The sequence below is a fragment of the Pinus tabuliformis genome, chromosome Q, assembly GCF_031772625.1.
Source record: "Pinus tabuliformis cultivar Carrire ecotype Pingquan chromosome Q, CPIR1, whole genome shotgun sequence".
Classification (NCBI taxonomy): domain Eukaryota; kingdom Viridiplantae; phylum Streptophyta; class Pinopsida; order Pinales; family Pinaceae; genus Pinus; species Pinus tabuliformis.
The window spans coordinates 25,807,521-25,821,757 of record NC_142296.1 but is presented as its reverse complement, the minus strand read 5'-3'; the positions used below and the strand labels follow the sequence as shown (position 1 = coordinate 25,821,757).

Genomic DNA, 14,237 nt, shown 5'->3' with positions numbered 1-14,237 from the left:
TCAGAATTAGGGGAAAAAAACTGAGTATGTACATTACTTTTTCCTACAAAATTCAAAGGAAATTGAGGAACCGAAAAATAACCCTAGCAAAATTGGGGAGCTACAGAGGGTTCAAGCCTACCTCTGGAGCAATCCGAGCCTCCAAAGCAGGGTGAGCTCCGACGGGTGGTTCAACAGGACGAGACTGAACGGCCTTCTGAGAATCTTTAATCAATTTCTTCCATGAAACAAATGTGGTCTCGTCCGTCTTCAGTTCTATATGGAATCGCTGTCTTCCCGGTGGAACCGAAAAGCCGACTACCCCAGGAGATGACGACGAGGTTTCTTCCACCATTGTTTCTTTGTACTGCCAGAACAATAAATCAATCCCTGTTATGATCTCACCATATAACCAAGCTCCACCAGCTTCCGGATTTCTGTCCACCGAAGAAGAAGATCAAAACTTTCCTCACTCACAGAATTATTACGACTGTCCTATACTCATTATATTATATCCTTTCTCAATTGGAAGATTACTTAAAAAATCGGGGCAATCCAATGGTCACCGGATCGAATAAAATACACGCAAGATCCGGTCGTAAGAATTGAACATTGATGAATTTAACAATCAAAGAATCGGAGACCTGAAATTGGATCTCGCCCTCGCCCTCGGCCGGGGTTAAACGCCATTAATTGCCGCCGGGAAAATTCACGGCCATCATTTCGGGCATCGTCTCCGCCATCGTGTGGTTGAATTTCGCTTAATTTCGTTGTATTTGGGCCGACCGTTCCCCGTCGGACTGCTGGGCGTACTCTGTCCCCACCACCCCCGCTGACGTCAGCATCTAATGTGGTCTATCATTATCGTTATGCGGAGCCCCGCAGGTGCGTTAAAGGGTGCGCAACTGAACACGTCAACAATCTACATGGCCTTTTTCCCTTTTGTAAAGGTACATACTAATTAAGCCACCCTTCAAAACTGTGGAAAAATATTAATTTTTTATATTTTCGTATCGCAAAAATCCCCAATTTTGACTCAGCTCGACTGTGACCGAAACTCCCGCAAAACATTTAAGGGATTTTAATGTGAACCACTAACCGTAACCATCGGAATTAAGTTTCAATTAAACTCCATCCATTACCCCCACCTGATTCATTACATAAAATAAACTTTCGCTAAAATAAAAATTATTCCTTAAAGTTAAATTCAATTGTAAACTAAAATTTTATTTAATTAGCGTTATGAATAAATTTTAATTTTACTTATTGATCATATTTGACCAAACAGTTCAACGGTAAATTAATTTTTTATTTAATTAGAATTATGAATAAATTTTAATTTTACTCATTGATCATATTTGACCAAATTGTTAAAAGTAATTTTTTTTAAAATTCAAAACTTTATAATTAATCTTATTAATATTCTTTAATATTTAAGGAGATTATATTTTATTTTTAATTAAAATTAAAAGATATTTTATTTTTAATTAAAATTAAAATATATTTTATTTTTATTATAATTAATAATTTTATATATATTATTATTTCAAAATTATATTTTACAACTTGTTTCATGAAGAAGTTGGTTTTGATGAGGATAAGGTTGTTGAATTCTTGAACTCAACTGAAGCATTTTTTACGATGGAGGACAATCATTGGCTGGTAAGAGAGGTAAGTGAATAAGAGTTGGCTAAGGCGGTTTGGGATTTGGCACCAAATAAAGCGTTTGGTCCATATGGCTTCTTAATCTACTTCTTCGAGGCTTTGTGGAGCCTCGCTTTGTGGAGTCTGATTAAAAAGGATCTCCTCCGCTTGGTAAACAACTCTGGATCAAAGGAAAGATTCGGAGGTGGAACATATTCCTCCTTCCTAGCCCTCATCCCAAAAGAATCCAATCTGGTAAGCTTTGCTAGATATCGTCCTATTTCTTTATGCAATTCTTCATATAAGATAATCTCGAAAATAATAGCGACAAGGCTCAAAAAATTTCTTCCCTCTTTGATCTCTGAAAACCAAGGGGGGTTTGTGGAGAAGAGACGGATAGTAGACAACATAATATTAGTGCAAGAGGTTATTCACACTAGCAAAGAATCAGGAGAAGCAAGTATGGTTATAAAGTTGGACATGGTGAACACTTTTGATAGGGTGAGGCACATCTTTCTATTCAAAACTATGAAGAAAATGGGCTTTAATAAGAATATAATTTAATGGATTGCAACTTGTATTAGTTCCCCCTAGATAGCACCATTGGTGAATGGAAGACTTGTGGGTTTTTTTAAAGCAACGAGAGGGTTGAGGCAATGATGTCCCATGTCTCCCTTGATATATATTATAATGGCAGAGCCTTTTAGCAAGAATCTAGAAAGGGTCAGGTTGGAAGGAAAATTAGTGGGGCTACACATTGCTCAAAATGTAAAAAATATTAATCACTCACTCTTTGCAGATTACACCTTATTATTGGGAGGAGCCTATAAAATAGTTGTAGGTTGCTTTCACAAGATAATGTGTAGTTGCCATGAGTTATCTGTGGGAAAGCTAAACAATGAGAAGTGTCACATATATGGCTAGAATAGCAGCGAAGAAATCTTGAACGAAATTGTAAGGGATCTTTCCTTCTCAATCTGCAAAGATTGGAAATCTTTTAAATATCTTGCACTGCCAATATCCACAAGTGCAACAAATAATGATGATCAGGAAGGGGTGATTCGGAAAATCAAGAAAAGAATATTGAGTTGGGGAAAACAATGGCTTAATGTTGCTAGGAAATCTGTTCAAATTAAATTTCTGATGTCCGCCCTTCCTCTCTATTCATGGATGGCGCTATTAGCTCCAAAGGGAATTATGTCCAAGATTAGGGGGCTTATCATAAAGTTTTTGTGGCAAGGTGGTAAGTCAAATGAAAGCATATTCCATCTCATGAATTGGCAAACAGTTAGGCTTCCCAATTGTTGCGGGGGCCTAGGTGTAAAGGATCTTGAATTAATGAACATAGCTATGGGTGCCAAGATAGTCTGGAGGATGATCTCTCCTACTCCAAATGGTGGAAGACTTCCCTCCTTCGAAAGTATTTTCACAAAGCTAACTTTTGAGACCAAAAAGTGAAGAATGGATAGAGAAGGGATCTAAGATATGGAAGCTTTGCAAGGTGGTCGCTCCCCTAATAATCGACCATCTAGGTTGGAAAGCTGGAAATGGGAAAAGAATACAGCTATGGAAGGATCATCCTCCTATGAAGGAGCTTCTAAATGAGAATCCCAAAATGCTAGAACTGGCATATTGGATGAAAGCCCAACAGTTAGTTTTTATTGTTGATCTTTCATCTTGGGATGACAGTGGACATTGGAGAGGTTGGATCTACCCAAAAGTTCCAGGACACCTATTATCTTAATGGAGCTTGATGATTCAGTCTTTAAAAGGGTGTGCTCCCATTAGTACAAACCTCGTAGATGAAAGAGTCTAGACTATCAATAAAAATCTATCACACTCAGTCAAAATGGGGTACAAAGTGCTACTTCACAAGTGTGGGACTTTGTCAACTGGAGGAATGTGGAAGTGTGTTTGGAATGCTGATGAATTGCCCAAGGTAAATATTTTTTGTTGGGAGCTTGTACTGGGGAAAATCCTCACAGCGGAAAATCTAAGAAAAAGAAAAATTCAAGGATCGTCCAGATGCATCCTGTGCAAAGAGGAGGAAGAAACTATTGAACATATGTTCAAGAATTGCAACTATGCTAAATCTGTTTGGTAGGCAACTTTCAGAGAAGTAATGGAGCTAGATGCTATCCCTGACTCTTTCGAAGCGATGTTTGTAATTTGGATCCAAAAAATCCCATGTAAGTGTCCAACAACAACTATAGTCTCTTGGTATTGGAGAGCCCTCCCCAAATACATTTGCTGGCTAATCTAGATAGTGCGTAACCATGCAATCTTCCAGAACAAAGAAGTCTAAAGTATCATTACAGCTACCAAAGTCAAACATATTTCAGCAGAGGCAATAACAGCTAGAGGATTCGATCCAACTGATCTTATTATAATCTTGGAAGCAAAAAGGAAGTGGTGCATTATAGATCATCCTAACTCTCATGTTGGCTGTTGTATGAAGCCTATTTTCAGTCCCAATTAGAAGCTTCGAATGGAGGGAAATGAATTAAAAGAATGGAGAAGGGGAAAGCACAGGTTCTTCCTGTACTTCAATGGGGCATTGAAAGGAAATTCAAGATAGGCAGGAGGAGGAGGGGTGCTTTTAGATCCTGATGAAGATGAAGAAATAAAGTATGCATGGTGGCTAGGGCTATCCACAAATAATCAAGTTGAGTTCCTTGCCCTTTATCAAGGACTAAGATTGGCCAGGGAAAGAGAAATCAAAAGATTGATAGTCATTGACGACTTTCTCTTGGCTATTCAACAAATGAATAAGGCAAAGAATGGCAAGGATTCTCCTATAGACTCATTACAAAGCTGAATCAACCATCAACTTGAGGCATTTGAAGAAGTGGAGTTATTTCACATTTTAAGGGCACATAATAAAAATGCAGATGAAATGGCTAATTTGGGTGCAGCGCTGGCCTAAGGAAACCTTTTGACCAATGGCAAACTCAGGGGCAGTCTTCCCATAATCTTCCCATACCATGATTATGGAAGAAATTGTTTTCCTTCAAGTGGATATACTTAAAGTGAAATTGGAAACTCTCATGGCTATAGATGAGATCTTAGCAAAGTTAAAAGCATGGGATCTTCCTAGGATTCCTCGGGTGGGATTCTATCAAGGTGAAAGAAATTCAATAATGGATATAGAGGGCAACCCAACAAAGAGTGTGGAGAAGAGTTCAACAAAGCAAAAGGAAGCAGGTGACAACCTAATTCTAATTTTAAGCAACTAAATGCATTGCAAATATGCAGTTTTGGGTAGTGTCTTTTGGAGGATTTACAATTATAAAAAGCATAATTTTGCAGCTTAGTAGAAAGGCAAGAAGGAAAAATGTGTTGTAATTTGTCTAGGAATAAGAGAAGCAACAATTGAATTTTCTTGTAAAAGGTTTCCGCCTTCAATCTGGATAGTGTCTCCATAAATTCAAATATTTGTTCCATTGAAATATATATATATATATATATTAGTTGGTTAAGTACATATAATTAAATTAATTTTTTAATTATAGGATTATATATGAAATGACTTTTTTCACTAGGGCAATACAATTTGAAGCAATATTGTGATTTTTTATTGTTTAAAACATATTTTTGAATGCATAAATGGATTCAACACCCTCCAAAACCCACGGGGCACTTGAATTCTATAGATTAAACAACTTAAACTTAGGTTTTAAAAAATCTCTATTAGATTTTGATTAAAATTAACCAAAAAAAATACTTTAAAAAATGTCATATATCTTTTCATTAGTAATTATAAAAATTATTTTTAAATAAATTATTAAATAATTTAACATATATTTTTAAAATAAATGATAATAATCTTAAAAAAAAAAACTATTTATTCTATTAATTTTCATTTGATAAAATGTTAAATTATTAAAAATGTTAAATTTTATTAAGATTGTTAATTTTTATCTCTTAAAATTCAATAAATTATATTAATTTCAGTAAATGTTAATCATCTTCATTATTATTATTAAACTTGTAAAAAAATATTTCTATTAAATTTTTATTTAATAAAATGTTAAAAAATTTAAATATGATCAAATCTTATTAAAATGGTTAAACTTGTAAAATTTTGTTTTTTATTATTTTCCTGTTAAATATTTATTTTTAATCATTTTCATTTTAATTTTTTTGTGTTATTCACCCACTCATTTATCATTATTAAAACGTATTTACATATTATACAATATACTTAATTTTTCTTTTTTAAAGAGAAATAAATATAATATACTTAACTTCTCCGTATCTCAAAAAAGAGAATAATAGATCATTCCACCTTGCAAATCCCCGAAAAAAATTATCAATTAAACATGTAACCGCTTCCATGTATATCTTTACACTACTTTTTTAACTTTAATTAACTCTAAATATAATGCTAACATACATATATATATAATCTTAGTATTTTTTTTTTTTTTTCCATCATAAAATCGTGTGATCGAAGGACCAAATCAATAATTTTATTATATTTTTAATTATTATAAAGATTCTTTTCAAATTATTTATATATGGAAAAATTATTAAACTAATAAAATTTTAAAAGAAAATAAATTTTCAAAAATTATTCTTTTAAATTTTCAAAAATTATTTATTTATTTTTAAAATATTTTATTAAAAAAATAATTATTTATTTTTATTAATTTAGATTTATTTTGATATAAATTTATTTGATGTTTAGAGAAATCAATTTTTTTTTTTAATTTATAAAAAGATTTACACTTCAAAAAATTTATACTATTAAAATTTGATAAATTCAAATTTAAAATAAGACTAGTCTAATTATTAAATTTTTATATTTATGTTATTTGACCAAATTAAAATATTTTAATTAATAATTATTTTATTTTATTTTATTGTAATTTGATGGAGCCAAAATATTTATATAGAATAACATGACATGACATGACATTAAAACATCATTTTTTATATTAGACAATTTTTATATTAGATTGGAAAGCGTGTATGTGTGTGTATATATATATATATATATATATATATATATATATATATATATATATATATGATGATGAAGAAGAAGAAGATTAACATCCATTAAGACCAACATAGTCTACCGAACCTTAAGAAATGGGCAATTAATTGAGATTATTTAATATTTTATTTCTGTGATAAAAAAAAATGGAGAGAAACTTTTCGAGGTCAATGTAGTTTTGTTGACTTAACGACAAGAAGGTTGGTAGTGTGGCAAATGTTTTGAAAAGGGGAATGAATCTGAGTAAAGGTCGGACAATCAGACAAAGTGTTTTCATCTTCAACTCTCTTAGTATCATAGAGGAGGCAGATTCTTTCGTCCCAAGGTGTTTTGGGAATAGACCAACACTTAGTTTCACTTTGAAGTTCATGTGAATTAGTTCTTATCTTTGCAATGTTCATTTTCTTCTTAGCACTTGTTAAGACCAAAAAGTCATTGTGGTTAGCAAGAGGGGGGTTGATCACCTCCTTGTAATACCTTAGCTTCCTTTTCCCCTCTAACTCCTTATCACTCCACAACTTATCCTTATATTTGGAAGTAATGGTGTTTTTAATACTATCCTTATTCTCCAAGACGATCTTCTCCTTTATCTCCCAAATGGTCGAGCCAAGACTTGGCATCCTTATGCCAACCTCGCTTGAGCCGAAGTGGGGGTTTTGACTAGAGTTAGAAGCCATTTTGGGGAGCCTCTTGGCTTCCATGTTAGACTTTTGACGAGCCTCTTGGATTTATGTTAGACAAATTCTTCTTATACATCATATACCTAAACATAGCCATGTTTTCAATGGAAGAAATGCTAGTTTCAATCAAGAGAATGGGGTAGAGTGTATTACCTTTAATCTTGGGGTTGTAGGTTATAAATTGCTTTTGGATCATTTTAATATTTCTCCATGACTCTCTAGATACACTGCAGCCCCGCACCTCACAGCCATATAAAAGAACAGGGTTGACGAGAGTCTTTAAGAGGAACTGTTTTTTACTCCAAACCCAAAGATCATTCGACTTACAATTGTTTGTCAAGCTCATAGTAAGCTTTCCAACCAGTACCCAATAGATGTTGTCACGTATACATTTTGACTTCATCAAATAAAATAAAATAAAATAAACTCTATGTTAAAATAAATTTTCTAAGTTATTGTATTTTTTAAACAATTTTTATTGGGTATTTAAGGTAAATTTAAAATAAAAATAAAAATTTTACATTATTATTTTTTATTGATTTTTGTTGGGTAGTGAAGGTAAACTTGACTTGGTCAAGTTACTAGTGGTTTTTGAGCTCGGATTTATGACAACCCATGGTATTCATGTAAAATATACTTTATTTAAATGAGAAAATTAAACCAGACTAGATCCATCTTAACTCTGGATCTACCAAACACCTACATAATATAACCAAATATAATATTACGAAAACTTTTTTATATTGGACTGAAAATAACTCTCAAAATATATATATATATATAAATAATTTTGATTTCAAATAATTTAGATTTATTATAACCTTTACAAATTCATATAAAAAAAAAAAGTGTTATAAATAAGATTTAAACTTAACAAAGATGAAAGTATTTTTCCACTTATTATGAAGGACATCTAAAATTTAATTTCCACTTAATTAAAATTTAAATAATATTTTTTTGAAAATAAGAATTTAAATTTATAAAATAAAATTTAATAACCAATACGAAAAATACTGAAGTTGTTGTTTAAAATTAATAAAACTTAAAAAATAAAAAATAATGAGAAGCAGTTGTATAAATAAATAAAATATTAAAATATAAAAAAATAGTGTGAAAATAAAGGTTATTAATTATAAAATAATACAGTTAGGTGAAATATAGTAAAAGAAGATTAAAAGTGATAAGTAAAATAATAAAGAAAGTATAAAAAGAAAATTATAGTTTACAAGGTTTAGAATATATAGTGATAAAGTGTTTTGTTAAGGTATTTTATGATGAAAAGATTATTGATTCGAATTTTTTTGGGATAAAATAGTCATGTTAATAGTTTGTGTGGACATTAGTATAATACTTTAGTGATTTTAACCACTTAAATGTCTTAATCTAAACTACAGATTGAATGTGCCATTTATTTCAAGACTATCTAACAAACAAATAAAAAAATTCATAAAAATAAATAAATAAAATAATTATAACATAGGAGACCATAGACTTCATAAGCTAGCTTTAAATTCCAACCAAAATCACCTAAGGCTCAAACGAGGTTGGTATAAAGACATCAGGGCCTGGTTAAACAATTGGGAGATCGACCAGAATGTTGCATTGCAAAACATTAATAACATTAAAAATATTGTTACTTCTAAGTTCAAAGAAAAAATGTGGTGTGAGAAAGATTTAGCAGCTAAAAGAAAATTAAGATATTATAGGGAGGTCATCAACCCCACCCTAGAAGATCAAAAGTATCTCGGTGTTTTAACTAGCTCAAAGAAGAAAATTAACATAGCCAAGATTGGAACAAACTCTCATGAGCTCCATAGTGAAACCGGTAGTTGGGCAGTTCCTAAAACACCATGGATGGAAAAGTTCTGCCATCTTTGTGAGAATACGAACGTCGAGGATGAAAATCACTTCCTCTTAGAGTGCCCCGCGTACAACCACATTAGATCTCAGTTTCAAAATCTTTGTTGCAATACTAACCTTCCTAGTCTTTTACGTTGTCAAAATTACAGTGAGCTCTGGAGGCTTCTCTCCAAGCTTTTTGAAGATAAGAATAAAATCTTAAATAAAACTAAATAATTCGTTTCTTTAGGTCCAATAGACCAAAGTTTAATCTAGACATTAAAATCTACCTATATTACACAAATAAAAAATTAAATATTAATTAAAAAAATCAATTTATAAATAATAAATCTTCAAAAATGAATTAAATTTATAATCATTTTCCAATTAAAATTATTTAAAAAAAAATAAATAAATTATTTTAATCTATTTAAAATATTGCCCTATTTTTAAAAGATAAACCTAGATTTGAAAAACAACCAACCATATTCACTAACTTCACTCACCCTTTTTATATGTATATCGCCATTAATATTGATAAAAGTATAAATTAAATAATGTGCCATTATTAAAATGGGCCTGAAACTCCAAAAACGTAGCATTCTAGAAGTTCGGGTATTCGAGAAAAGTTATAGATAATGTCCAACTAAATGGGCCAATGGGCCAACCCAAGTTTTCTGATTATAAAATGGCGAGAGATAACGAATCATCGCGTGCCAATTTTTAAGTTCTGTGGGGGCTGCTTATTATTATTATGTAATTAAGAAAGGGAACCCGTTTCATAATTATTGTTTATATATTCAAACCGTGTAAATTATGGAAGATGAGTCAAAAATCACTTTTGATTAGCACAGCTATTTGTGTAAAATAGTGCTAATCAACTTTACATTGTGCATTTCGTTCATCTACACAATATTTCCTAACATGTCAACCAATAATTTGCATGGAGGTAGGGATATGGTTAGTCATAGGTTGATAGAAATAGGTGCGGTGGAGGAGGAGTGGGATTGTTTTGATATGGTTGAAGGATTTTTTTTTAGGGTTAAGATTATTTATTATATGATATTTTTTTATTAAAATTAATAAAATAATTTAAATAAAAAATGGTTTTAAAAATTATTAAATTGTAGTTTTATTAATTGTTGTTGAAGATTTTTTTGGTAAGTTTGGTAGATCTTTTTTATTTATTTATTTTCAAAAGTAGGTTATATTTTTTAAAGATGTTCAATGGTCTTAACTTGCCCATTGGGAAACTAGGTTTGTTGACCACTGAAATTCATTATAAGCCATCCAAAATCTCAGTAATTTTAGTCTGTCAAACAAGGCCTTGTAGGCATGAATGTCTAAAAACCATTGTTCATCTACATAGTTGTAATATATGATATTATCTGACATATACATCAAAAAGTTCAACAAAAAAACAACTATAACAGAACTAAAAACTAATCATCATCAGAGGACTCCATAGGGGCAGGGTCCTTAGCACTGGATCTGGGTAATTCTAAATGGGGGAGGCATGGAATGTGCTTTTCGATATGGCCAAGGCGAACATTCTGCTGTTGGATTTGGAATTGAATAAGCTGCAATTCCTTCTGGATTTCCTGAAGGCCTAGGTCAGTTTTGCTAGAGTCAACTAATGATGACATGATGGCTTTAGCCACGAGACTCTTCATAAGCCAATAGAGGTGCATTGTTTGTTTGTACTGTGTGGTGCACCCACGAGTATGACTAGGATCTGGAGCAAGAACTCGCCAATCCTCCACCTGCACTTCAACTTCTGCTCGTTGATTGAGATCAGCTTCCCATGACGATATCAATTGTTTCACCTGAGCTGGAGTTCCAATATTATAAGCCTGAACCGCTTCCTATATAATCTGAGCATCCGACCTACGCCCACTTCACTTCGGTGGCCGAACTGATGAAGAACCCCTATTACCACGATTACTAGTCTTCCGACCTCTGCATCGTCTTTTATTACTAGTCAAGCTAGGACCAGGGGAAGGGCGGGTGTTACAGATCCATTTGGGCACATCAATCCCAACTTACAGATCGATACTATTAGGGCCCATCAACCCTTAGTGCAGTTGTTACATGCCCTAAAGAAGTTAGTCATCAGAATGCCTCACTTCCCAAGAAGTTCCATCACTGAAAACATCCAAAAACTACCTCTAAGAAGATCAACGCAGGTAGGCCTTCATTAGGGTGCACTACAATGCAAACCATACACTAACAGGGTGTTATGCAACGCACTTGGTCCCTCTTTGGCCTGTGTTGGGCGAATTTGAGCGAACTTCCGTGAGGGTTTGAAGATTCCTTATCCATTAGAAGCCTCTAGAAGTTTCTCAATTCCACCTACTCCTTTGAGTTCGCATTTGGATGAGGAAGGGAGTTAAGGAACATCAATCCCCTATCCCTTCTTCCATGGAACTGATTTCTAAATTTAGAAAGGCATTCATTATCACCATTTATGGCATAACCTCATTCATTCACCTATAAAAAGACCACTCATCTAAATGATTTGGGGGGTTGAAAATTGTAGAGAGATGTTGTTGGTATGAGTTTTGAGTTGATTGCAAGTATTGTAATGATGTCAAAGTGTCTTGCTTGTTGTGCGGAGAGGATGGGATTGAACTGGAAGAATGATGCTGAATTAGGCAAATTGGGTTGTAATTCTTCCTTTTACTAATAAAGTATTCAAAGCTTTTTCCACATGCTTGTATTGTCTTTTGATGCTTTCATATGCTTATCATGTATCTAATTCCATGCTATTTTTAATCAATAGATCATTATCATATGCTTTGATGGGTTCATGTTTCTATCTGTGTGTAGGTACTTCTCAAGTGGCTTAAGTACGGGAAGGAGCAACAGAATCGGTCAAGGGAGATAAGGAACAAGCGGAAGCTACAAGTAGATTCTATGTTCTCTTATGTTATTTATTGTTTATAGAAAAGGTAGAGAATGCTTTGTATTATTGTTTCTAGATTGAGCTACTAGTCTAGAGGGTTAGGCATTTATCCAAAAACACTAAATTTTCCCAAAAACAAATTGGCAACTCCGTTGGGGATTCAATCATCCATCTTAGTAGCTTATTAGCCTCTTTAGACCTATTTTATATGAGACTGTGGAGCACGAAGGGCAACCTTTCTTTCCTAATGACGATTCTCAACACCTTGACATACTTTACTTGTTGTAATTCAGCCTTTTGCATTGAATTTTGGTCAAAATTTGAGGTTAGATGACTCTTGAGTGGCCTCACAGGAATCAGCACAGGCTAGCCTTAGAGACAGTGCTCTGCAGCGTAGTTAGGCCTTCTTTGACCTACGTTGATTAACCTTGGAATATTTTAATCAGCGCAGTTTGGCCCTCTTTGGCCTGCGTTGATCAGTGCAGATAGGCCCTCTTTGACCTGTGCTGATCAATCTTGAAATCATTGAAATCAGCGCAGGCTTTAGTGAGAGACAGTGCTCTGCAGTGCAGTTAGCCCCTCTTTGACCTGCACTGATCAACCTTAGGTTAAATTCCCACCTTTTGATCCAAATGGATCCTAGAATACTCTCTAAGTCTTCAAAATCACTTAAAAGATCAAAAATATCGCATAAGGAAAACCTGTGGAAGAGTTGGATTACACTATCGGGAGGCAAAAACATAAGAAAACAGTGAAAAACAGAGCTATTGGCAGTGGCGACAGTGAATACAGAGAAGCCATCGGATCTGGCCGATCAACGGTCCAGATCCGATCGGCGAATCGCAATCGGCAGTGGCGAAGGGAGGCTATCGGCGAAGACCACATGACATATGCGACTGCGATGAGCGGGGTCAACGAGGACCATTGATCAAGTGCACAGATCGACGGCCCACGTTGCATCGCGATATCGCAATCGGGGCTACACAAAGGAGCATGCTATATTCACATATATATGTGATGTGATCGGTCGGACCCAATAACAAATATAAATGCTATGTGATATGATTTGAGATCTGTCAAATGACAGATTTCTATGTATTTAGTGTATTTCGTTTATTAAATGAAATACAAAGGAAAGCGCCGATGCGATGTCACAAACCCGAAAGGGTTTATTAACGCTGTTGAACATCATTTCAAGTCTGATAAAGTGGGAAATTTCAATGTTTTTTTAATGTATTTCCAATACAAGAGAAATCATGATATGAGTAGGATTTCGGGCGAGCCAAGGGCGGTAAGTGGTTTGGGCCGAGCTCCGCATGATCCCATACAACAGTTGCCACATGTCCAAGCTGAGGAGAGAGAAAACCACCCTCATCGACCGGTTAACCCTTGTATGAAAGAGCCGCCCAAAATGAACCACGACTGTTGGATCTGGATCTACCAAATCATTGGTGGAGATGCTATATTGACTTACAGGTGGATTCGATAGGAGTATAAGGTAGATTGATGGATATTTGAAGTCCGATAGGTAATGTTTGGCAGACTTTTCCTGTGTTTGACTGTGTTTCTCTATGTTAACAGAAAGCTGTTGTTTCAGGGGTTCCAAAGGCCTGAGGCACTCTTACATTGCAGAATAGGTGGCCACCTCCCCTTAATGTGTTATGCAATGATTGTGTAACGCTAGAAGAGGGATTTGAGTGGACAGAGGCTGGGAGACAAAAAGCCGAGAAGGAGAAACGAACAGGCAGCCCAGATTGGCTTTAAAGCCATAGACAAAGAGCAAACAAGGGCAAGCAGTATTGAAGGCAATGCTGAGACGGAGCAACAGAGACAGAGAGCCAATGAGGGGAGTCTGTGTACTCAAAAGAGACTTGGGGGATCCAGATAAAGCCTTATTGTTTTGTATCTGTTGTGTGAGGCTCAAGTTCAGCTCACTGTTGTAAAACTCTGTTTTAAAGACATAATAGAGAGGTCACCACTGAAGGCTGGACCAGGAGATGTAGCCCAGGAGTATTGGGTGAACTCCTTATTAAATTTGTTGTGTTTATGTGTGTTGTCTATTATGCTTCTTTACTGCTTCATTGTCTATGTATTTCGCAATCTTATCGATCCATTGCATAAAATAACATAGGCAAATCCATGCACATGAGTCTGTAATACCTTAATAAATGTCTTAGATCTCATTATC

At 34.1% G+C, this 14,237-nt stretch overlaps 1 protein-coding gene across 2 annotated transcripts in view; it reads right to left on the bottom strand.

Annotated features, from left to right (window-relative positions):
- LOC149218098 (ubinuclein-1-like) overlaps window positions 1–729 on the bottom strand; it is an 87,895-nt gene extending 87,166 nt beyond the window's left edge. For both annotated transcript variants that reach the window (XM_089383810.1, XM_089383811.1), the window contains exons 1-2: window positions 624–729; window positions 122–346 (exon numbers count right to left, since the gene is read on the bottom strand). In XM_089383810.1, the coding sequence (XP_089239936.1) occupies window positions 122–334 (213 nt within the window). In that variant the 5' untranslated portion in view covers window positions 335–346; window positions 624–729. The remainder of the gene's footprint in view (window positions 1–121; window positions 347–623) is intronic.
- Window positions 730–14,237: the final 13,508 nt, after the last annotated feature.